Source organism: Balaenoptera borealis (assembly GCF_965194805.1).
Source record: "Balaenoptera borealis genome assembly, chromosome: 16".
Taxonomy (NCBI): Eukaryota; Metazoa; Chordata; class Mammalia; order Artiodactyla; family Balaenopteridae; genus Balaenoptera; species Balaenoptera borealis.
Genome location: NC_138872.1, coordinates 53,142,844 through 53,167,546, shown reverse-complemented (window position 1 = coordinate 53,167,546; position 24,703 = coordinate 53,142,844). Strand labels below are relative to the sequence as shown.

Below are 24,703 nucleotides of genomic sequence, written 5' to 3'. Positions count from 1 at the left end.
ATTTTTTCAAAGGTACATGCAGAGGCCTGAATAATTTGGAATTTCGCAGTTACTTTTCTTCCGATTATGTTTTTTAAACTTATTTTAATTTTTAAAAAATATCTAGGGAATTCCCTGGCGGTCCAGTGGTTAGGACTCAGCACTTTCACTGCGATGGCCTGGGTTCAATCCCTGGTTGGGGAACTAAAATCCTGCAAGCCATGCAGTGCAGCCAAAAAAATTAAAATTAAAAAAAATAATAAAATTAAAAAAAAACATATTCAAGGTAATTAACGACTCCCATCAAAATTCTATTTTAAAAAAAAAGAACTGTTGACCTAAAAATATCTTAAGATAAGATTTCTAAGTCTTGTCCAGCTCACTTATCGTAGTGAAATGCTGGTTTGAGGGGAAGGATGGGTGTCCCTGGACAGGCACCTCTACTGGAAGTGCAGCTGGCACAGCCGTCCTGCTGAAAATATTTTAACATTTGGAATTCATTTTCTGCCTTAGCATGCTCTTCTATTGATAGAAGCATTTTAAAACTAAAAGTTTGAAATGATACTGTGGCCCAAATGGAATCTCTCCTATAGTGACAAGTGTTGTTCTGGAGGCTCTGGCCCCTCCATTTACAGTTTTAGCCCATGACCTTTTGCACATTCTGTAATGTATCAAACTTAACCTTGTCCATGACATGGGCATAGTAACACCTTTCCTGACACCCTTAGTTGTCAGTCTACAAGGAGACAATGCTTTGGAAACTGTTAGGTGCAAAATACAGCTATGAAATTTTAAGAGAACAGGTTAAAATTAACTATACCCTGAAAAATGCCCCCACTGCTAAGTGCCCATCACAGTTTGGGTCTAGAAGGAAGAGCAGACAACAGATTGCTTGCCACCATCTCTTAAATTTGGGGGCCTTTTCATTGTTGCTTTTCACTGTTCCTGGGTCCTTTGGACCCTGCCTCGGCTGATTTGCATAGATTTTGGCCATATTTCACTTGAGAGCAATTCAAGTTCGATAGAATGGATGGCATCAGCGTGCACTACTGCCTCCTCAGAGGAGCTTGTTGATGGGGTGCAAACAAAGGATTGTTTTGAAAGTTCTGAAATGTCCAATATTACTTCTATATAGGACTTAATTTTTATTGCACAAAAGTAATCTGTTTTCCTTAAGAGTAGAAACGTAAATAAAGGAGTTCTCTTTTACACATAATACATTTTAAGAGTGTGAGCATATACTGCTCCTCAGCTGAATCTCACAAGGTGTGCTTCCTGGAATACAGAACTGGAAGAGATACCATGTTGTGAGTCTGTGAAAGCAGTGGTCTAATTCTGCGATGGACATTTCAACCACTTACATTTTCATTCTCAACCTTGACTGTTAATGAACACCATGGTGTTCTTTTGAATAATTGTTTTGGTACTTATAGTCCTAAACTGGGCACTTAGAATAGGAAATTCTACAGACCATTTAAACAAGTGAAACTAATAGATAAGCTAGTATATGGTTACATTTTCACTTGTTTCCACACTTGGAAATTTTGAAAGTAAGTCATGTTGGGAAAACTGTTCTATAATTTTAACAGTTTATTATCGATAGATAAGAATAGATATTATCTATTATCCCAGTTATTTATATATACTGATATGGTACTTACAACAATCTGCATTTGAAAATTTACTCCATACATTAAATTACCCTTACAGATGAACTCTGCAGTTATTTACATTGTGCTAACTTTAGGTACCCAGATGTACATCATCATCAGATTATGTGAAGTGTTTCTCCTTTATAATTCCATATTCATCAAACTGCTTCCTTCTCGTAAGGCAGAAGGTCATCTAGGCTCTTATGGTTGAAAAGTGAATCTCTGAACCATTATATATTTCCAGGATGAATAAAGTTTGGACTAGGTATAAGATAGGGGCAAGTCTGACATTAACATCTGTCATCCACTGATTACCAGAGTGGTTTTAGCCTACTTGACTAGATGAGTGGGCTGTCATCATATCAGAAGGGAGCTAAAGAGAGGCCAGGGCCCCTCCCTTTCCCCTTACACCTGAACAGGTTTGATTCTCTGACATCTCTGGCCTTGCTCTGGGACAGACACTCTGTCCCTCCCAGTTTCTGACCCTGAGGTTCTTGGGAATGGAAGTTAGTTATACACAGAGGGCGTAGGTTTCCGCAGCCACCCCAGGGGCTGCCATTCAGCCATCAGTGCTTCACTCTGGGCCAGTTTCCTCCAGTGGAAAATGATGGGTTTATGATTCTTGTTCCCCAGATGTTGCTAGGCTTGATGTTCTGCTTGAATAAAAGCTAAGAGTTTAGTTTGTCCAGGATTTTAAAACCGTTTAGACTCACATGTAATTACCATGGCAATTTAATTTCACAGTGTGTTCCGTAGTCCTCTTTGAGCTAGCCCACAGTGGCTGAGTTTGATCATAATAAATTGGAACACTTTCATTCATTTTTTAAAAGGAAGCAATTTGGCGTTGAAGGGGTATCTTTTTTTTGCATATTGTTCTGATTGCTGCTTAATTGGTTTATAGTTTCTATAGTGTAATTCTTTCTTGCCAGCGATGATCATGCCCTTCTACACATGGAAATTCCTTTTACTACATGATTTCAAGCCTCCATAAAAATATTTACAAAATAGTGAATAGCCAGAATATTACTGTAATTCATTCAGAGAAAGAGATAAGTATTTTTAAAAACAGCAGTGTTAATCTGTTTGTTCCTGGTCAGTTTTTAATCTTGGCAGACTTTGTTGATTGAATTAATTCTAAATAAACTGGTCCCAGCAAGAAACTCTTATTAATCCAGTTGCTACACACAGTGAATCTGTCATGTTCCTCATCAACAAATCTGAAAAATTGAATAATCTTGAGATGTGTGCATGCTCTAAAGTTTTATACTTTTAATTCACTATGTGTGTTTAGTCAGTGAAATATAGCAGACAGAATGCTCAATGTGTTTAATTAAGATTAGAATTAGAACTTGTGGGGACCTATTTTAGTGGTAATGAAGACAAACTGGCCAGGCAGTGGCCTGAATCTCAGTTGTTTGTAGCTGTGCGCGCATGTGTGTTTGTGTGCGTGTGTGTCTGTGTCTGTGTGTAGCTGCAAGCTGCCGCATCTCCTTCTGCCCACGTGGTTCAGTGTGGCGCTCCAAGCCTCGTCACAGTGTCTTTAACACTAATCCTCTTGGCATCTTGTAGACATAGTTTTGAGCACTAAAACCGCATTTTATTGTGCTGCCGTCGTACCTTGTACTCATCCCTTTTGCTTGTGTAATTCACCTCATTCAGCTTGTTTACTTCTACAGTATTCCTTTGTGCCCATCTTGTTTATGCAGCATCAGCCTGCATTTTTGTTGATTTCTCATTTGTGTCCTTTCCAAACATTTAATAGTTTTTATTTTAACTGTTCTTATTTGATAGCTTGAGCCCAGGCTCTATACTCTAAGAAATTGGGGTGATGGATAATTTCTCAAATGCAGATTGTGCTTTAAAGATTAAGTCTCTAAATTTGCTTAACTTGGATTGTCCCCAAGTTAGAGAAATCACTGAGTATCTCAGATTGATGAATGATTGGTCCCAATACCAAAAAGTTTAAATTGAAGCTTAGAATTGAATTTTAAGACTGTTCATGGATTTACATATATTGTATTGTTTATACAATATATCACAGTTTTTCTCTGTATATTCTTACTGATAAATGGCTGGAAAGTCTTTGACCCCGATTGCATTTCTGTTAAATGTTTGTCTAGAATATGGATTTGGTTTCATTTCTATTGTAACCCAATTAACTGAGTGATTAACATGTGAAAAATAACAGGAGAAAATTAAAACCAGTTCTGAGTGCTCAACATTTTCATACCTTTAAAGATCTGGCTTAATACCGGAAATAAAATCTATGAATTGCTGTCAAGCATAAATTTTCCATTTTGAAAAAAAGCTATTTCAGTTTAAATTGCTTTTTTAAGGCCTTTTGTCAGACTGTTTTGTTCAAAGTAAATTTTTTCCATCTCAAAACCTTTAGTTATATCTGGTTTTCTCTAAGTAATAACAAAATCCAAACTCCTAAAATTAGGCTCCTTGCAATTCTAGTATTAACAACTCCTTGAAAACATTTGCATCTTGGAGCTGGACGAACCCGTTGTTAGTGATGATGGCCTGGGATGTGTGCAATGAGACCGAATGCTAATCAATGCTTTGCCTTGGCTTTCTGCTCTGTGTTGTCTTGGTGTTTGCGTCTTACCTTTATGTCTGTGCTATTTGTTCCCTCCCCTGTTCTCTAATCCTGCCCTTCCCCACCTGCCCCTGTTCCTTTCATTGTCCTCACTGACCCATCAATCAACCAACAACGCCCCCCCTTCGTCGTGGTGATCTGCCCTGCTCTGATTGGTGGCTTCGTTGCTTGGGTGGCTGTGTGTTATCATGGACCAGTTCACCCAAGTATGGCCTTCTTGCTGACAGGTATCATTTCTGTGAGAAGTGTTTCACAGAGATCCAGGGGGAGAATGTTACCCTGGGTGACGACCCTTCACAACCCCAGACGTAAGTACCATCCTGTCATTTCTCTTGGGGGTGACTCTGAATTGTTGTTTTGTTCTCATCCGTGATTAAAAGGGAAGCACCACTGCCACCCACTGTGACTTTTCTGTAGTGTATTTTTCATATTACTTATACCCACATTCATATTTTACAATGTAGCTGTTGTAGCTGAATCCCAGCGCCACTTGCACATTCTTCCCTCTGCTTGAGACTGTGATGCTGTAGCCCCCACTGCAGTGCAGTGGTCTCTCTCGACCTTGCTCTATCTCTTCTTCTAAAACACTTGCTTTTTCCTAATGGCTGTCACCTTCCATTTGGGAAGATTGTAAATTTTCAGTTACACCTGAGAAACCAGGTAACCCAAGTCACAGAACTAACTGGCAGTAGCAAAAATGAGTCTTGTGTGTATACCCCGTCTGTAGCATTTAGTTGATCTTCCACTGAAACCTCTGTCCTTTAAGTTGCAGAGGTAACAGAACCCAGGTGGTGAGACCCCAACGAGTACCTGTATCTCCTTCCTCTCTGGAGGTTGGACTCTTGCTCACAGCTCCAGCATGGACAGGCATGAGTTAGTTTGTTCATTCCCTCACTGAGTTCACCATTTCCTCCCTGATGCTTATCCTCTGATGGAGTTACTTTTGAGTAGGCAAATGGCCAGAATGTGGTGAGAAAAAAGCAAAAGCAAATCCACAGATTGGATGGTCAGCTCATTTACATGCTCGAGATACCTAAAAACCTGCCAGCCACCATAACTGCCTAGGACTGCTAGCGTTTTGTGGTCTTTCTTTTCTCCTGACTCTGCTGTGATTCCTGCCACTCTGGGAAGTCTCCTGTGTGACTGTCCCCCCAAAGGCAAAAAGGCTTCCCACTGAAACAGTTTCCAGCACTGTTGGACACTTACTGTGCAACTCAAGTTTACTTTATTCAGTCGCACAACAAACCATACCCACCTGTAAGATATATAAACCAAAATGACAGAAATTCTACATATTCAATTTATTTTTCTATCCCTTGTCAATTTAATTCTTTAGTCCAATTGTGTGATTAATAACTGGATTGTATAATTCTGTGAATCAAGTAATTCATATATACACTAATAAAAGTACCACAAAAATGAAATAGTCAGCCCTTTAAGAATAAGTAAAATATCCCCAAGTACATGCTGACTTGTGTCAATGAAGGAATATTGTAATTAGAAGAATTGATAATACCAGTGTTGGTCAAATTCAGCAGTCATTCACCATGTAGATTTGATTAGAAATTAACAGGTTTGAATCTCAACATAATTTTGCCACTGTATTTTGACTAACCTTAAATTAAATCTTGTAATAAGTGCTGATGATAGTTTGGAGGAAATATTCCAGGGAAGGCAGAGAAAAATAAAAGGTAGTGCTTTCTATAGAATTAAATGTTGTATGTTCATGCCATTATTACATCTACTTGAGATTTCAGCTGGCCATCATTTTACTTTTTATGTGAAGAACTAGTTACAGAATAATATCCCAGAGACCCTATAGTTTATACTCAACAGATAAATTTAGTTAATTAACATTTTTCCTTTCCCCCCTCCCCCAAAAAACAAGGACAATTTCAAAGGATCAGTTTGAAAAGAAGAAAAATGATACCTTAGATCCTGAACCGTGAGTATACAGCTATTTTCTTTCTGACTTTTAGGTTTTAGTTTCAGATCAGGAAAGTTCCTCCTTATGGTTGGGCTGCGGGAGAAGACGCTGGAAATAAATATATTACCCTGGGTGGAATTTTTTGTGTGAAGTTATTTCAGATGTGGATTCTGTTTTAACTCACACAAAAGATGTATGTCTCTGTAGCATGCTGTCCAGCTACTGAATTTTAACACCCTTTAATGTAAGATTAGATGGATGTTTTGGCTCTATTAGAATCTCTGTCATAACTTCGTCATCGTCTTTAAGAAGCCACTTAGTGTGAATCTTTAGAGACTAAAGGTAGGAATATTTGGTGGAGGGGTGCTAGTATCATTTAAAGGGAAATTTCAGAAAGAAAAACTCTTAGAAACCACTTTTTAAAAATAAATAATGAGAAGCCCAGTGTTGTATGTTCTTGTCACCATCTTTGGTATGGTATATTTTCGAAGGTCATTGTCAGATACTTTCCTTTCCTCCAGTGATCAGTGAGAATACTCAGTATGTAAATTTTGCTTTGTAATAACCCCTTAAAGAGGCCTCAGAGCTCCTTCCATGTGGTGGCTCCTCCCCGGTCCCCAAAGACGAGTCCTGAAGGCACCCCAGTGTGTGGAGATGCCCATTTTGTTCTGTCACTGCGGTGAACGCCCGTCCAGGGTTGCTTGGTGAGCACAGGCTCCAACACTGTTGGGAGTTTGGTAAATGTGGCTGTGGTGTGTCCAGAGCTGAGAAACAGGTTCTCCCCTCCCTTGGCTCAACTTCCCAGCTTCCGGCGGAAGACACAGACTCCACTTCCCATTGAGAGCTGACTTAGTCTCTCCTGCCAGCAGTGCCCGGGTGGGGTTGCAGGGGGAACACGATTACTTAGCAAAGTGCCTGGTGCATGAGGAGGCTGCTCCCTGCTCCCTGTCTCTTTAGTGTCAGTGGATTGTTTGTCCTGACTGGCTGTCTCCCTGTTCACATTGTGTCCTCCCCGACAGTTTTCCCGTTTCTCTGTGGTTTATATTCAGTTTTTTAAAATTTTTAATTTTATTTATTTATTTTTTAAATATTTATTTATTTATTTGGTCGTGCTGGGGCTTAGTTGCGGCAGGTGGTCTCCTTAGTTTGTGGCTCGCGGACTCCTTAGTCGCAGCAGGCAGGCTCCTTTGTTGCAGCTTGTGGGCTCCTTATTTGTGGCATGCAAACTCTTAGTTGCGACATGCGTGTGGGATCTAGTTTCCTGACCAGGGATTGAACCCGGGCCCCCTGCATTGGGAGTGCGGAGTTTTAACCACTGAGCAACCAGGGAAGTCCCCCAAAATTTTTGTTTTATACTGGAGTATTTACAATGTTATGTTAGTTGCTATACTCACTTTTCAATTTCAGAATACGTTACATTGAAGCAGTAGTTGCCAGGCAGTGGGGAAGACACAGATGAATAAAGGGGGCCTGTCCTCCAGCCGTTTGTCTTCCAGTAGGACAGACAGATCATAGCACAGGCAGCAGGAGGCAGTAAGGTAGTCCAGAGTGGGGGACCCTGGCCCAGTGGAGAAGGTGACACTCATTTGGAAGCAGGTGTTGGGGGTGGTGGGCAGAGCATTCTAGACACAAAGACATGAAAGGACATGGGATGTTCAGCAGCACTGCAGGTGAGCTCAAGGGCAGGGCATGTAGGGACCGTGGATGGAGCCCCATAGGACAAGGGGGCAGAGGGTGCTGGATTCCCTCCTGTGTGTACTGGGAAGGGCAGCAGCTGGGGCAGGACAGCAGAGAGCACTGAGGATGGCCGATGAGGGTCGCTGCCATTCTGCACAGTCTGCCTTTGTGTGTCCTTTTCTCCGACAGAGCAGGGGCAGAGAAGCTGGATTGGGCTCGATCTATGGTGGAAGGCTTGCTCAGCAAGGGCAGTAGGATGGTCAGGGGCCAGGGACTCGAGCAGCAGTAGTGAGAGCAGGCGTCAGGTTACGGGGACCGGCATCTAGCATGACAGGAAGAGCCGGGACCCAGGACTGTTTGGAGAAATGTGGTACTTTCTAGCCCCTCAGCCTTCCACAGGGTATAAGTTGTGGTGGCTTTAAGGGCATGGCTGAAAAAATAGGTTTTGACCTTCAAGCATGTTGGCGATTAAGTTTCCTAGGTGAGGTGACAGGGCCCAGGTGAGCTATGGCGGAAGCTGTGCAGAGGGCAGGTGGCGTGGTGCATCCCAACTTCTCTAGTGTTTACTTTAAGAAAGGCCGTCATTTCCCACCCTTGTAACTGACTCAGCATACGTTTCCTGCGCCTGGGCTTAAGAACAAGGGTTTGTAACACTGACGGTATTGTTCTCTGTTATTTAAGTCCATTTAGGCATGTGCAGTCATCTAGAGCAAGCACTGGTCTTGAAAATCTGTAGTAATATCAGAAATACTGACCTGTAAAATAGGCCTTCGTCATAGCAATTTTTAGAAATAAATTTTCACTTCTGGTTGCAAAGCAGATTGGGAGAAGAGAGGAAAGAGGCATTTGTACAAAGAAAGGGAGAAAGTCAGTCTTTCCTATAGAAAATATCATACTGATGCATTTTTTAAAATACGGCTCAATTAGTCAAGAGATGCATTAATGCTGCAGATTCTTGAAGTCATCAAGGGGACGAAGTGTGAGCACACCACACGGGCTCTGTAGAAGCTCCATTATGTATGTGGCTCCGTGTGTCACAGTGCACTTTCTTTGTCTTCTAGTTTCGTTGATTGCAAGGAGTGTGGCCGGAAGATGCATCAGATTTGTGTTCTCCACTATGATATCATTTGGCCTTCAGGGTGAGTAATTTCCTGGTGATTTCCTGTGATCTCGGGAAAGGGAAAGCAGTTATGCAGAGAGTAGAGGGGAGGATGCTGGCTGCTACTGCGTTTCATTCATTGTTGTCAGCAAGAATCCGGCAATTTAGATGGATGGCAGTTTGTTCTAAATTTAAGTCTTAAGTGTTTGCCCGCTTTAGGAATTGTAGAATCAAAGCAGTCTGCCTCTTCACTTTTGTATAATGATGCGATTTTAATTGCCAACGAAGTATTTTAATGCTGCATTTCACTGGTTTGGCAACATATACTGTTTTATATAATCTGATCACACCCATTATTTTTTTTGCAGCTTTGTGTGCGACAACTGCTTGAAGAAAACGGGCAGAACTCGTAAAGAAAACAAATTCAGTGCTAAGAGTAAGTTGTGGAAGGGTTTTTGTATTTTTTTGTCTTACCCTTGAAGAGAATAATTTGCCTTGATCTTTATATGAAAGTCAGCTTTATGATCAGTCTGTGTTTTAGAAAGTTTAGAAACTTTCATCTAAAACACATATAGTAAACTTTGTGAATTCTGAGAGAGAAAATTTGTCAGCAGATCCTTCTCAAGTAGCTCAGAAATAACACACACACGTCCTGGGCATACTCAGCCCTGGGTACCTGCGGGGGCGGCTGTTTGCCCATCAGTAGGTGTGGGCCCCACTGTTGGGAAGAGTGACCCTCTGGGGCCCTCTGGGAATCAGCCAACATCACCAGGACTGGCAGGAGCCTGGTCTGCACGAGGGCTGGTTGGGTGTGTCGCTGCCGCATTGGGAGTGGCTGCTGGTGTCTGCGAGGAACAGAGAGCGCGCCCTGTTGCTATAGGAGTAACTTTTCATAGGTAGTCTTCACTTTTTTAGAGACGACACTTTTCAGAAGTGTACAGTGTGTCGTCTTTGTCAACTCGGCTGCTGCTCTCACTTCTCTCCAGTAGGACAGGCAACTAGCACACCGCTTAGGGCTCCCCAGCAAGAGCCAGGCCACCTGAGGAGCTGGAGTAGAAGAGAGATGGGATGGAGGGAGAGGTCCGCGGGCAGGAGGGAAGGGTGGCAGGCAAGGAAGAAGCCCCTCTGAAGCCTTCCAAGTCAGCGTTAATTCACGTTCAAACTCTGTCATTACCAAAATCCACAGTTACCCTATCACTTAAACTCACTCTTATAAAATCTTTTGAAATATTGATGAATTAACCAGCTATTATAATATTTCTCTTTAGATCAGGGTTTCTATACTGACATTTGGGCCAGAAACGTCTTTGTTATGGGGGCTGTCTTGTGCTTAATTAGAATTTTAGCAGCAGGCTGCTGCCCACTAAATGCTGGTAACACTCCCCGCCCCACCCCCCCCCATGAATGGTGGCCATCAGAAACGTCTTCATACATTACCAGATGTCCTGGGTTGGGGGCATGCAGGTGAGAACCCCTACTTTAAAGGATCCATTCTGAGTGATGCCACTAAAGCAGTCAGCTACTTAGAATCAATCTCCTGGGCCAGAGCTTTGGTGACCAAAACAGAAATTGCCAGGAGAGCTAGGCTTCAATAGAAGAGCAGTTGCGGCCAGAAGAGAGAGGGGTCGAGGGGGGGGGGGGGCGGGTAGGAGAACCTGAGAGCTGGCCCAGCCCCCACCCTCCCCTAGTGTCCAGAGAATGGTGGAGAGGGATATGTGGACCTTTGGCAAATGAGCTTCAAAGATATAGAACCTTCACTTACAGAAAAGGACCTTAGAGGTGGTGTGTCTCCCCTTGGTTTTTGATTTGATTGTGTATTAGCATCATCTCTGCAAGTGTCTGTCGGTCACAAAAGAGAGGTTGCGTCATTTGCACTGACTTAGTGCAGTGGGCACTCCGTGTCCACGCATGTGGGACCTGTGGGTACAGAGGGCCTTCTGTACTGCACCATTGTATGTCAGGAACTTCAGCATCCTTGGATTTTGGTGTCTGAGGGGTTCCTGGAACCAGTCCCCTGTGGGTGTGGAGGGACAACTGCATTGAAAATATCTTCCAGCTGCTGGGCAGAGAGTGATACTAAACAACTGACTATCCACCCAAAACCACCTCCCCATTAACGCCACATGCACAACGCAACTCGGGTGGCTAAAGGGACGAAAAGTAAGAACTACAAATGCTTTGGAGGTCAGAGTAAGAGAGTGTTTTTACTGTGTTCAGTTATGAAAAACCTTCCTAAAAAAGATAGAGCCCAGAGGTCAGAAAGCAAAAGGCTGAAGGATTTGATCACATAAAGGGAAATATAAGGCTCCCATGGTCAAAAATATACCTGGTGGGGTACAATTTAAAATGTCCATTTTTAGACTTAGCAGTTCCACTTTGACGCACGTCTCCTACAAAGATATTTGCTCATGTGCTTAAAGGCACGTACAGGGCCGTCCGCTGCAGCACGATGGGCTGTGGGGAGTGGAAACGGGAACCTAAACCAAAGCACGTGGCCACCCTGTGGGAAGCCCAAGGCACCATCACAGTGAGGGTGGCCTGGGCCCTGCTGTCCAGTGGGAGGGGCTGCTGCAGAAATGCCCACCCTCAGTGCCTGTACTTGCTGGTCTGGAGGACACCTTCGCATGGCACCGCAGCATGAGAACAGCCCTTCTTTCCCCAGTACTGAGTCTCTGAGCACGTGCTGGCTGCTCTCCAGGTTTACACGGTGCCGTCCCGTGTGTAAAGCCCATGGCTCTTCTCTCAGGGGACACAGCGGAGCACCTCTCCAGCCCTCTTCATGGCGTTCAGTTTGGTGCTTGTGACCAGACCGTCATAATTGTCTCATTTAAAAACTGTATTTTGGGCTTCCCTGATGGCGCAGTGGTTAAGAATCCACCTGCCAATGCAGGGGACACGGGATCGAGCCCTGGTCCGGGAAGATCCCACATGCCGCGGAGCAACTAAGCCCGTGCGCCACAACTACTGAACCTGCGAGCCACAATTACTGAGCCTGCACCCCACAACTACCAAAGCCTGCCCGCCTAGAGCCCGTGCTCTGCAACAAGAGAAGCCACGACAGTGAGAAGCCCACGCACCGCAACGAAGAGTAGCCCCCGCTCGCCACAACTAGAGAAAGCCCGCGTGCAGCAACGAAGACCCAACTCAGCCAAAAATAAATAAATGTATTAAAAAAAAAATAAAATAACTATTTTCAGAGTGAAGTAAATCAGAAAAACAAATACCGTATATTAACGCATATATGTGGAACCTAGAAAAATGGTACAGATGAACAGGTTTGCAGGGCAGAAATAGAGACACAGATGTAGAGAACACATTTATGGACAGACACCAAGGGGGGAAAGTGGCGGGGGGTGGGGGGTGGGATGAACTGGGAGACTGGGATTGACATATACACACTAATATGTATAAACTAGATAACTAATAAGAACCTGCTGTATAAAAAAAATAAAATTCAAAAAAAAACCTGTATTTTTAGTACAGGTAATTCAGGTAATTTGGGGAAAAAACGTAAAGACCTAATTTTGAAGGTTTACTCCTATTCATTATGTGAAAATCATAGTGTGTGTAATCGTAGTTTCACAAGGGAAGGGGGAGCTCCCTGCACTAGCGCAGGGTGGCCCTTCTTAGCTGTGTCCTCCCTTTCTGGATTGGAAGCCACCTCATGAGGGAACAAAACTTGCTCAGCAGCGGCATGGGCGGGAGTACAGGGGGGTGAGAACGTGAGAATTTTCTTCTGGGCTTCACAAAGAATAGATGAGATGGTCTAAGTCCTTTGCACCTAATTCTCTTTTTCTCAGGATGGTTATCTCAGCTGTGGGAGGTTGAAATAAGGGGATCCAGAGCATGACTAAACAGCTGTGGAAAGTGTGCACGTGTATCAGAGTGTGAAACATAATTCTACTTCCGCTTATTTTTATAGCTTTTAAAGTTCTTATTTTTTAATGGGGTCTTTATTTCATTGCCATTGTTAAGTTTTTTTTTTAATCACTTTTATTGAGGTATAATTTATATACCAAAAAAACTCTACCATTGGTATGTTTATTGCAGAGAAACTAAATTTAAAAAGCCTAAATTTTGCAGATATTTCTTAACCTCAGTAAGGAATCTTCTAAAATCCTGTCATCTGTAGTCACTGTTAACCTTTTGCAGCTTTCCCGTCTAGTCTTTTATCCCCATATGCACAGAGTTTTTTTATGCTATGACTGTATGTGTATTTATATGCTGTGTAACTCCTGGCCTGTCCCTGGGAGAGGGAGGGTACAGAGGGGCAGGGCGGAGGAGCCCACCAGCAATGGTGCCAGGCAGGTCTCCGTCCTGGGACAGCGTCCCTTGCCGCCCAGGATTGGAATGCTCGCAGAGCGAGGTAGCCCTTGGCTGCATGCTAGCTTAGCTGTCTCAGACTCTGCACCAGGACTCTCATCAGAGCTGGGCAGGAAGGGGCATTTGTGCCATCCTGTCTGTGAGGCTGTGCCAGCCCTGCCTTCCAGGGAAAGCAGTGGCAGGCTCCCCATTTCTGTTAAGAGTTCTTCAAGTGTGCGTTCCAGCCTTGGGGCACAGCTGTGACACTGAGCAGCTGTGTGGGCGCAGCCAGGGCCAGATCTCTGTCTCACTAGGGGCTGGGCATGTGGGGCAGGAGGCAGGGTGGACCCAGTGCAGCTCCCTCGTGCCTGCTCCCCTGCTTCACCCCAGAGCCCATCTTCTTTCAGATTTGGGTCCACCTTTGTGTCTCTTCTGCCCCTTACAGTTAGAAGAAGATGGAAATATTGGGCATTTGACAGTTTTCAATGCGTGGAATGCCTGAGATTCCAGGGTCCACCTTTCTTTTATAAAATGCTTCTTACCTCATAGGACACATTAGACCCCTTCTGTATTTGGAGAATGTTACTCCTTAAAATACCAGACTACACTGAAAAAGGTGGATTCTGTGACCTCAACCCTCCCGAAGCCCTCTCATCTGCTTGTGCTGGACTTTGCAGGACTGCAGACCACACGGTTGGGAAACCACTTGGAAGACCGAGTCAACAAGTTTTTGCGGCGACAGAATCATCCTGAAGCCGGGGAGGTGTTTGTCCGCGTAGTGGCCAGCTCAGACAAGACGGTGGAGGTCAAGCCCGGGATGAAGTCACGGTTTGTGTGCAGACGTTCCAGTGGGCACCCCACGTGGTTAACCAGAGCCTTGCTTTCTGGCAAAGCTTTAGAGTTTGCATAATTTGAAAGCTTTTCATCAGTTAGCATGTAGCCACCCTTCTGTCAGTATCCCACGTTCATCAGGGGAGGTGGAATTCCTGTCTGAGTGAAGCAGTGTCACAAAGAATGGGGTCAAGGCTCCGAGCTGCCTGGGCCAGTGGAGGAGCTCTGGGCCAGTGGTCAGAAGGGGGGACCTCGCCTCCAGCTTCTCTGCACTGAGCGGGTTTACGGCAGCAGGTCTCGCCTGTAAAGCACTTTGTAAATGGTGGTGATGCATGCAAACATCAGGCTCTTTTATTTCAGGTTTGTGGATTCTGGGGAAATGTCTGAATCTTTCCCGTATCGAACCAAAGCACTCTTTGCCTTTGAGGAAATTGATGGAGTGGATGTGTGCTTCTTTGGGATGCACGTCCAAGAGTATGGCTCTGATTGCCCCCCTCCAAACACAAGGTAATCCTCTAGCTCCTTCGGGGTGCGTGTCACGTGTTGTGCTAGCGACCGAGGCTCTAAACATCTTAGAGAACTACTAGTTAGTTTCGTTAGTTTGTTTTTTGCTAAGCCAGTGGGAAGTGAAGAGTTTTGATGACTGTAGAGTGCTTTGTGTTGTAAGCACACGTGGGTTTTGATCCTGGTCTTGCTGTTGCCCCTGTCTTACCTGGGGCAGGTAAACCAATGGAGGAGGGGGTGGGGACTGCTACACAGGCCGGGCTTCTCTTTGATGCACTTATGAAAATGTCACACCTCTGCTGAGAGTTATTTCATGTTCAGTCAAGAATCTGGGTGAGAAGGAATTAGAAGTGGCTTTTCCTAATTTGCCCTGATCTCTCCACGGTTCCCCCGTGGTGAGTGATGGCATTGTTTCGTAGTTCAGTGATGAAATTGAATTCTATTTTATTGATTGGTAGCAGAGCTTGGTGATGGCAGATTTCTTATGTCCTGTTTGTGGCCAGTGTAAATGCTATCAAAACAGAATTTATTTCTGGAGCTTTTTTTAGATGCTGGTGTTTGGTTTCAAGTTTGGGAGATAACCTGAACTTTCAATTAATTTCTTCCTCACCCTGCCCCCCAGGCGTGTGTACATATCTTATCTGGACAGTATTCATTTCTTCCGACCCCGATGCCTCCGAACAGCTGTTTACCATGAGATCCTTATTGGATATTTAGAGTACGTGAAGAAATTGGGGTGAGTTTAATTCAAATTATTCAGAACTAATAAAAACTCCGCTTTTAATTTTCACTGTGTATTTTGTGAAATAACACAAGTATTTCTTAAGGTTTTTTGTGTTTTTATTTTAATGTCCTTAAACGGATTCAGGGGTCTCCAGAGCACCCTTCCAGCCAGATGCTCTGTTGGGCCACTTGGGTCTGGGGCTCCCAGCACAGCTCATGTGCTTTCCCTGCCTTCTGTGTTTTTCTCACATTCTAGTCTTGTTTTTTTAAAACTTTATTGAGGCATATTTTATGTATCATACAATTCACCTGCTTCAGGTGTACATTCAGTGATTTTTAGTAACTTTACCGAGTAATGCAGCTGTCACGGTAAATCAGTTTCAGAGCATTCTCATCCCCCCCACCCCTGTTAAGATCCCTGCACCCATTTGCTGTTCATCCCTTTTGGACCCCTGCCCCCAGTGACTACTAATCTCCTTTTTGTCTCTATAAATGTGCCTTTTCTGGACGGTTCATAGAAGCGGAATCCTACCAGATGTGGTCTCTTGTGTCTGACTTCTTTTCCTGTCTCTCTTCTTACGTTCTAGATCACATTTCTTTCCCAAATTTGGAAAGGAGATGTTTGATTGAAGTGTCTTGAGCAGAATGAATGAGATCTATTTTGTCTTTAACCCCTTAGAAAGAAATACTCAACTTCCTTTCCAATGTGCAGGAGAAAGTAGATAGGAAATTCAGTGCATCCACCCTGGGGACAAGCCGTCTGATACGCCTGACCCGTTGCCGTCTTCCCAGGCTCTCTCCTGTGTCACAGGTTCCCTTGCAGCGTTAGCCCCTGCCTGACATGCACACCCAAGAGGGAGGTACCGTAGGGCCAATTTCCAGGCTGCGTTTGCACTCTGTAGAGATTTGGCTTTACCCTAACCCCCTTCCCCAGCACAATGGTTTGGAACCTCTCTTGGGCCTCTCACGTGTTCTGCCAGAAGCATTTTGTAATTTCTTTTTTGTTGTTTTTCTTCATAGTTATTTCTGTCCTTTGGTCCGTGTTCCTCAGCTGTTACTCCTCAAAGGCAGGGATGATTTTGCTCACTGCTTCCATCTGAATTGTGTGTGTGTCCTGCAGGTATGTAACAGGACACATCTGGGCCTGTCCCCCAAGTGAAGGAGACGACTACATCTTCCATTGCCACCCCCCGGATCAAAAAATCCCCAAGCCAAAGCGCCTGCAGGAGTGGTACAAGAAGATGCTGGACAAGGCCTTTGCCGAGCGCATCATCCATGACTATAAGGTGCCCACACCGCTGAGGGCGGGTGGGGGGCCTCCTCACCACTGACTCCCACATCTTCACGTGTCTCCCTCTGTGCTCACATGGGTTAGAATTATATCTACTTATGAGTATTGGAAAGCAAAAATTAAAAAAATCATAAACTAAGAAGCAACTTCTCTGCTGTCCGTCAAGATTTGCAGTTGGCAGTCCAAGAGAAGTGGCGGCAGAGCCTGTGAAACCATGCGCCTCAGGAGTGCGCGGTCCCCTCTCCACGTCGTGGCCCCGAGCCCCCTCCCCAGAGTGTTGTCACCCAGCCCGACTCATCTCACCGCTGTGCTTGTTCACTTTCCAGGACATTTTCAAACAAGCAACTGAAGACAGGCTCACCAGTGCCAAGGAACTGCCCTATTTCGAGGGTGACTTTTGGCCTAACGTGTTGGAGGAGAGCATTAAGGAGCTGGAACAGGAGGAAGAAGAGAGGAAGAAGGAGGAGAGCACCGCGGCCAGTGAGACCCCAGAGGTAAAGCCCAAGGGAGGGCCCCAGCGCATGTGCTAAAGGCTGCGCTACAGCAGGTCAGGGAGTGAGTGTGGGCTGCTCAGTTCTCAAGACATGGCCTCCTTTGTCTGTGGTGGTGTTTTCATACCTAACCTCACCGTGTTACCGCCCACCACAGGGCAGGCCTGGGCCTGGGGGCACAGCCCACACTGGGTGCTGGGCGAACTGGAGACACATCACCTACTAGGTGGACAGAGGGGCTTGCTCTGGCATCTCTGGGCAGGACAGCGGGGCTGAGACATGGCAAGATGAGAGAGGAGGGCGCCCTGCCAGGGAGCCCAGAAGAGGTGCTGGAGATAGAGATGGAGATGGAGACGGGTATCATGATCAGGAACCAGTCAGTTCACTTTAGAAATGACTTGAGGAGGAGACTCTTGTTTGCCAGGCCTCATTCACTCTCCTTGTGGTAAACTGCCCCCCACTCTTCACTGGGTGTTCATGCGTCTGTGCACTCACTCTGGTCACTGAGCCCCCGCCATGTGCGGGCACCGTCCTGAGGGGTGCGGTGGGAACTAAAGAGGTCTCCATCCCTGCCTTCAAGGGGTGTGTGTCCTAGTGTGTGGTGCATGCTGAGATGGTGTAGGACAGACACGAGGGAAGAGGGCAGATGCAGCACCTTTGGGAGGGCCTGTCTGGGGAGGTGGCATCTGAGCAGAGACTGACTGGTGAGAGGAGCCCAGAAGATCCAGGAGGAGGAGCCTCCAGCAGGAGGGGGAACGTGGCAGAGCCCGAGCCGTGCCGTGTTTCACATGTTCAAGTAAGAGGTGGTGGTGGCTTAGTTGGATTCGTAGCTCTCGGCAGTGAGCAGCGTATGACGTGTTTTGAGAGTAACAACCTCAGAACTTAGGGCGCATCTTTGTGGCGCATGAGGCAGATCCTGGATCGAGGCTGCCTGCTGGGTCTGGGGCCTTAGAATTGAGTCCGTGTTGCTGCGTCTCCCTGAAGGGGAGAAGGAAGGGAGAGCACACTTGGGGGAAGAAGTCAAGAATTAGCTGCAGATGTGTTCATCTCGAGATGCCTGTTACCAGCCGTGCAGGCCTGGGGCCCTCAGGAGGGCTTGGGGCTGCATGTGGAGCCAGCATCCGGAGCCAGGGGTCTAGGGTTGAATGTCTGCATGGCTGCTTCGTGCCAGGCAGCATGTGCTTTAGGGTTTGTCCTTTTTGCAAGACAGCATCCCTAGCCCCTTCCAAAATGGAGAACGCGTGGGTGAGGATGTGACAAGTACTCATGTCACAGGTGGGTCCCGAGGAGAGGTCAAGGGCTGTGGTCATCGTTCTCTGCCTGCCTTTTGCTGGACCTCCCTGGAGGCAGGACCCGGCATCCCCTGGAACATGGGGTGATTTAGGGCTGGAGATGCTGCTCCTCAGGGACTGCAGAGATGCCGGCAGGTCCCTCCCTCAAGCTGACCTGGAAGGGTGGGCTGGATTTCAGTGGAAACTTGGAGTGCCTGTGGGAGAAAGACCACAGCCGATCAGTGAACCCAGGTTCCTCTGCCTCTGCCGGACGGCCACCCAGGCACAGGAGGTGGCCTGAGTCAGCACTGGCATCCAGGGCTCAGGGGGTGCTGGGAGGAGAGTCTGTGCTGCCGGCCAGCTGCCACAGAGGGGCTCTGAGGGGGGCACAGCCCTGGCTGTGTGCCCGTCGAGGAGGAGTGCCTGCCTCCAGCCAGTAGAAAACATAGGACCAGGAGAAACGGCTTCCACCCCCTCAGTGGTTAGATCCCAACTAGCATCCCAGGTGTGTTCTTCCCTCCAGCCTCCATGTGATGTGCGGCTGCTGTGGCACAGGCAGTGCTTGCTTTATGTTTGTCACCACTGTACCCACTCAGTCCTGGCCAAGTCCGGGCCCTGCTTCCATACTCACCTCCTTCCCCTCAGCGGTTTCCTCTGAAGGCAGCAGTGTTGACAGCCACGCACATGGCCTGTGCGCAGGCCGGTAGGGGTCTGCTCGGCGGTCTCCTGCCTCAGGCCCAGCTCCCTGGAGCCCCCGCAGCAGGAGCTGGTGGTCTCCCTGCTGGACGTTGGAGCAGGAGGCTAGGCAGGGCCGACAGCTCTGAGTCTTATTACAGGGCAGCCAGGGCGACAGCAAGAACGCCAAGAAAAAGAACAACAAGAAAACCAACAAGAATAAAAGCAGCATCAGCCGAGCCAACAAGAAAAAGCCCAGCATGCCCAACGTGTCCAACGACTTGTCCCAGAAGCTCTATGCCACGATGGAGAAGCACAAAGAGGTGGGGGTGGGCGGGGTGGGGTGGGGGCGGACCAAGTGCAGGGGGAGGAGGCCCGGCCTGGCGACACCACGCTGCTTGTCACCAACGCAGTTCAGCCCCGGGGACAGCAGGAGTCGGCTCGGTCCTTCTCTCAGCGAGGCTGACACTGCTCCTCCCTGCCGTCCCCCAGGTCTTCTTTGTGATCCACCTCCACGCTGGGCCCGTCATCAACACGCTGCCCCCCATTGTCGACCCCGACCCCCTGCTCAGCTGTGACCTCATGGATGGGCGGGACGCCTTCCTCACGCTGGCCCGGGACAAGCATTGGGAGTTCTCCTCCCTGCGGCGCTCCAAGTGGTCCACGCTGTGCATGCTGGTGGAGCTGCACACCCAGGGCCAGGACCGCTTCGTCTACACCTGCAACGAGTGCAAGCACCACGTGGAGACGCGCTGGCACTGCACCGTGTGCGAGGTGAGCGCGGGGCACCTGCCCGCGCAGAGCTGCCGGCAGAGCTGGCAAGGCCCACGGCGCTCTCGGGCTGTGCATGTGTGTTTCAGGGCAACTCTTAGACAGTTGGCGTTTTCTAGGGAGAAAATGACCAGATGAATGCTCATCTGTCCACTCCACTAGTCCACTGTTGGTTTTGAGATTGTGTTTTGGGGTTCACGAATGAGAGGGTTTCTCTCGATGTTGGTGGGGTTCCTGCCCTGTGCCTGTTCTGGGGCTTAGCACCAGCCGTCCAGGGCAAGGAGCAGCCGGTGTCTGCTCACGGGGCAGCCTGGTCCCGACCTCGTCCCAACGGCATGTGTCCAGGGTGCGGGGGAGCTGGTCTTCAGGGGACGGAGGGAAGCCAGTGAGCTTCCCTGGGAGGCAACATTTGTGCTGACCTTTCCAGGATGCGGAGATGATCACAAGCACTTTGTTATTTTATTTGTTGTGTTTCGTTAACACCAGCTCTGTGTCAGGCACGTGCACAGGCCTTTCGGTGCAGGGTGGGAGGGCAGAGAGAAGAGAGCACGGTGGTGCTTTGGTTCCACTGGGATTCTGACTGGTTCCTCTTCTGGTGCTCCCAGTCTAGGCTTGCCAAGAGGTCGGGGTTCCCTGCTGCTGTCAGGCTGGGTCCCTTTGGTCAGGGGTCTTGAACCCCTCCTCCCTTGTCCTGGTGGATCCTGTGGTCAGACCACACCGGCACCCCCTCTGCGGCGGTCTCGGCCTGTCCCTGGCACAGACGGGTCACTTGCACGGGGTATCACGTGCTCTGCCTCCCCCCGCAGATGGTCAGACTCCCCTCCTGCCCAGTCCTCACCTTGCTGGTGTCAACGCCTAGATAGTCCCCATAGTCGAGCGCTCCACAGCAGCAGCTCTGTGCTCTCTGGGGGCAGAGAGGTTCTCTATAATGCCTTCGTCTCTCTGCCACTCTCTCCAGCTTCCTTTTGTCCTCTCTCTTATTTCCCACTGTGGGGATTTTCACGTCCTTGCTGTGAGAAGGTTAGCAGTCCTGGTCACAGGGCTCATCCTCCAGATCTAGTGCTTTGTGGTCTCCGTCTCCAGGTGCAGCTTTTAGAAACCTGGGGAGGGGGCATTATGTTGCTATGGTGCGAGCCCAGGGCCTTCCTCCTGGTAAAGGCCTCTCAGCCCCAGTGCCCGCCCGAGCTCTGGGGATGCACCGAGGGCACCCGCAGCAGCCCTAGAGCATAGGGGCCCCAGCCTCGGGGTGCTCACGAAGCTGCACACACTGTGAGCCAGCAGGTTGGGAGAAGGCAGAGGGGCCCCCAGAAGAGGGCGACTAGGTGCACCGGTGGTCTCTGGAATTTCTGGGCTGTGGAGTGTTCCCGGGAGTGAAGGTTCCGGGGAGCAGACACGTTTGGCATCTGTGAGCCTCGTGGGGATGGTGGGGAGCCGGTGGTCGGGGCCGCGTGCTGACGCTGGCTTGTCTCTTGTCCTCGCCCGCAGGACTACGACCTCTGCATCAACTGCTACAACACGAAGAGCCACACCCACAAGATGGTGAAGTGGGGGCTGGGCCTGGACGACGAGGGCAGCAGCCAGGGTGAGCCACAGTCCAAGAGCCCCCAGGAGTCGCGGCGCCTGAGCATCCAGCGCTGCATCCAGTCCCTGGTGCACGCCTGCCAGTGCCGCAACGCCAACTGCTCACTGCCGTCCTGCCAGAAGATGAAGCGGGTGGTGCAGCACACCAAGGGTTGCAAGCGCAAGACCAACGGCGGCTGCCCAGTGTGCAAGCAGCTCATTGCCCTCTGCTGCTACCACGCCAAACACTGCCAAGAAAACAAGTGCCCCGTGCCCTTCTGCCTCAACATCAAACACAAGCTCCGCCAGCAGCAGATCCAGCACCGCCTGCAGCAGGCCCAGCTCATGCGCCGGCGGATGGCCACCATGAACACCCGCAACGTGCCTCAGCAGAGCCTGCCTTCCCCTACCTCAGCACCACCCGGGACCCCCACGCAGCAGCCCAGCACGCCCCAGACGCCACAGCCCCCCGCCCAGCCGCAGCCGTCGCCCGTGAACATGTCACCAGCCGGCTTCCCCAGTGTGGCCCGGACTCAGCCCCCAACAACGGTGTCCACCGGGAAGCCCACCAACCAGGTGCCGGCCCCACCGCCCCCCGCCCAGCCCCCGCCCGCGGCAGTAGAGGCGGCCCGGCAGATCGAGCGGGAGGCCCAGCAGCAGCAGCACCTGTACCGGGTGAACATCAACAACGGCATGCCCCCGGGGCGCACGGGCATGGTGACGCCGGTGAGCCAGATGGCCCCCGTGGGCCTGAACGTGCCCCGACCCAACCAGGTCAGCGGGCCCGTCGTGCCCAGCCTGCCACCTGGGCAGTGGCAGCAGGCGCCCATCCCCCAGCAGCAGCCGATGCCAGGCATGCCCAGACCCGTGATGTCCATGCAGGCCCAGCCGGCCGTGGCCGGGCCGCGGATGCCCAGCGTGCAACCGCCCCGGAGCATCTCGCCCGGCGCCCTGCAGGACCTGCTTCGGACCCTGAAGTCCCCCAGCTCCCCACAGCAGCAGCAGCAGGTGCTCAACATCCTCAAGTCCAACCCTCAGCTGATGGCAGCTTTCATTAAACAGCGCACGGCCAAGTACGTGGCCAGTCAGCCCGGCCTGCAGCCCCAGCCCGGCCTGCAGCCCCAGCCCGGCCTGCACCAGCAGCCCAGCCTGCAGAACCTGAATGCCATGCAAGCCGGCGGGCCGCGGCCCGGCGTGCCTCCACAGCAGCCGGCGATGGGCGGCCTGAACCCCCAGGGCCAGGCCCTGAACATCATGAACCCGGGGCACAACCCCAGCATGGCAAGTATGAACCCACAGTACAGAGAGATGCTGCGAAGGCAGCTCCTGCAGCAGCAGCAGCAGCAGCAGCAGCAACAGCAGCAGCAGCAGCAGCAGCAGCAGCAGGGCAGTGCCGGCATGGCCGGGGGCATGGCGGGGCACGGCCAGTTCCAGCAGCCTCAGGGACCCGGAGGCTACCCCGCGGCCATGCAGCAGCAGCGGATGCAGCAGCACCTCCCCATCCAGGGCAGCTCCATGGGCCAGATGGCGGCCCAGATGGGACAGCTCAGCCAGATGGGGCAGCCTGGGCTGGGCGCAGACAGCACCCCCAACATCCAGCAGGCCCTGCAGCAGCGGATTCTGCAGCAGCAGCAGATGAAGCAGCAGATTGGGTCCCCGGGCCAGCCGAATCCCATGAGCCCCCAGCAGCACATGCTCTCAGGACAGCCGCAGGCCTCGCACCTCCCCGGCCAGCAGATGGCCACGTCCCTCAGTAGCCAGGTGCGGTCTCCGGCCCCTGTCCAGTCTCCGCGGCCCCAGTCCCAGCCTCCACATTCCAGCCCGTCGCCACGGATACAGCCCCAGCCTTCACCACACCACGTCTCGCCCCAGACTGGTTCCCCCCACCCAGGACTCGCAGTCACCATGGCCAGCTCCATAGATCAGGGACACTTGGGGAACCCCGAACAGAGTGCAATGCTCCCCCAGCTGAACACCCCCAACAGGAGTGCGTTGTCCAATGAGCTGTCCCTGGTTGGCGACACCACGGGAGACACCCTAGAAAAGTTTGTGGAGGGTTTGTAGCATTGTGAGAGCATCACTTGTTTTTTTTTCCCTTTCATGTTCTTGGACCTTTTGTACTGAAATCGAGGCATCTGGGCTCTTTTTATTCCTAGATGGAACTGCTACTTCCAAGTCATGGAAGGGTAGATTGCTGTTTAAAGAAACAATACAAAGAATATATTTTTTTGTTAAAAACCAGTTGATTTAAATATCTGGTCTCTCTCTCTCTTTTTGTTTTTTTTTTTGTTTTTTGTTTTTTGTTTTGGGGGGAGGGGGGTTTTGTTTGGATTCTTTTTGTCGTCATTGCTGGTGACTCATGCCTTTTTTTAACGGGAAAAACAAGTTCATTATATTCATATTTTTTATTTGTATTTTCAAGACTTTAAACATTTATGTTTAAAAGTGAGAAGAAAAATAATATTCAGAAACTGATTCCTGAAATAATGCAAGCTTATAATGTATCCCGATAACTTTCTGACGTTGCGGGAAGATTTTTTCTATAGTGAACTCTGTGGGCGTCTCCAAGTATTACCCCTGGATGATAGGAATTGGCTCCTGAGCGCACACACGTACACACCCACACACACATCTATCTATACATACTGGCTTAAGCCAAACTCTTGTCTTGCAGATGTAGAAATTGTTGCTTTGTTTCTCTGATAAAACTGGTTTTAGACAAAAAATAGGGATGATCACTCTCTTAGACCATGCTAATGTTAATAGAGAAGAAGCATTCTTTTCTTTCTTCTATGTGAAACTTGAAATGAGGAAAAGCAATTCTAGTGTAAATCATGCAAGCGCTATAATTACTATAAATAAGAAAATTCAAGAAGATTCAATCACTGTATAGAATGGTAAAGTACCAACTCATTTCTTATATCATATTGTTAAATAAACTGTGTGCAACAGACAAAAAGGGTGGTCCTTGAATTCATGTACATGGTGTTAACACTTCGTGTTCCAGCTCTTTTGTTATGAAAATGCTGTTTTCAACATTGTATTTGGACTATGCATGTGTTTTTTTCCCCCATTGTATATAAAGTACCGCTTAAAATTGATATAAATTACTGAAGTTTTTAACATGTATTCTGTTCTTTAAGATCCCTGTAAGAATGTTTAAGGTTTTTATTTATTTATATATATTTTTGGAGTCTGTTCTTTGTAAGACATGATTCTGATTGTTTGCTCACAGAGGAAAGGTGGGGGCCGCGGTCCTGGTGGCCGGGGGCGGGGGGGGGCTGGGGTGGCAGCTGGGCTCAGCCAAGGCCTGGAGGGCCCTCCTTTGCTGCTCATGCATGGAAGAAC

At 48.6% G+C, this 24,703-nt stretch overlaps 1 protein-coding gene across 8 annotated transcripts in view; it reads left to right on the top strand.

The window, feature by feature from the left end:
- CREBBP (CREB binding lysine acetyltransferase) overlaps window positions 1-24,478 on the top strand; it is a 129,410-nt gene extending 104,932 nt beyond the window's left edge. For 5 of the 8 annotated variants that reach the window (XM_082362041.1, XM_082362043.1, XM_082362040.1 and 2 more), the window contains 12 exons: window positions 4,431-4,541; window positions 6,122-6,178; window positions 8,899-8,976; window positions 9,305-9,372; window positions 13,916-14,066; window positions 14,430-14,576; window positions 15,196-15,309; window positions 16,417-16,582; window positions 16,914-17,081; window positions 19,186-19,347; window positions 19,517-19,798; window positions 21,281-24,478. In XM_082362041.1, the coding sequence (XP_082218167.1) occupies window positions 4,431-4,541; window positions 6,122-6,178; window positions 8,899-8,976; window positions 9,305-9,372; window positions 13,916-14,066; window positions 14,430-14,576; window positions 15,196-15,309; window positions 16,417-16,582; window positions 16,914-17,081; window positions 19,186-19,347; window positions 19,517-19,798; window positions 21,281-23,419 (3,643 nt within the window). In that variant the 3' untranslated portion in view covers window positions 23,420-24,478. The remainder of the gene's footprint in view (window positions 1-4,430; window positions 4,542-6,121; window positions 6,179-8,898; window positions 8,977-9,304; window positions 9,373-13,915; window positions 14,067-14,429; window positions 14,577-15,195; window positions 15,310-16,416; window positions 16,583-16,913; window positions 17,082-19,185; window positions 19,348-19,516; window positions 19,799-21,280) is intronic. The other 3 variants (XM_082362042.1, XM_082362039.1, XM_082362044.1) reach the window with 2 other exon arrangements.
- The last annotated feature ends 225 nt before the right edge of the window (window positions 24,479-24,703 follow it).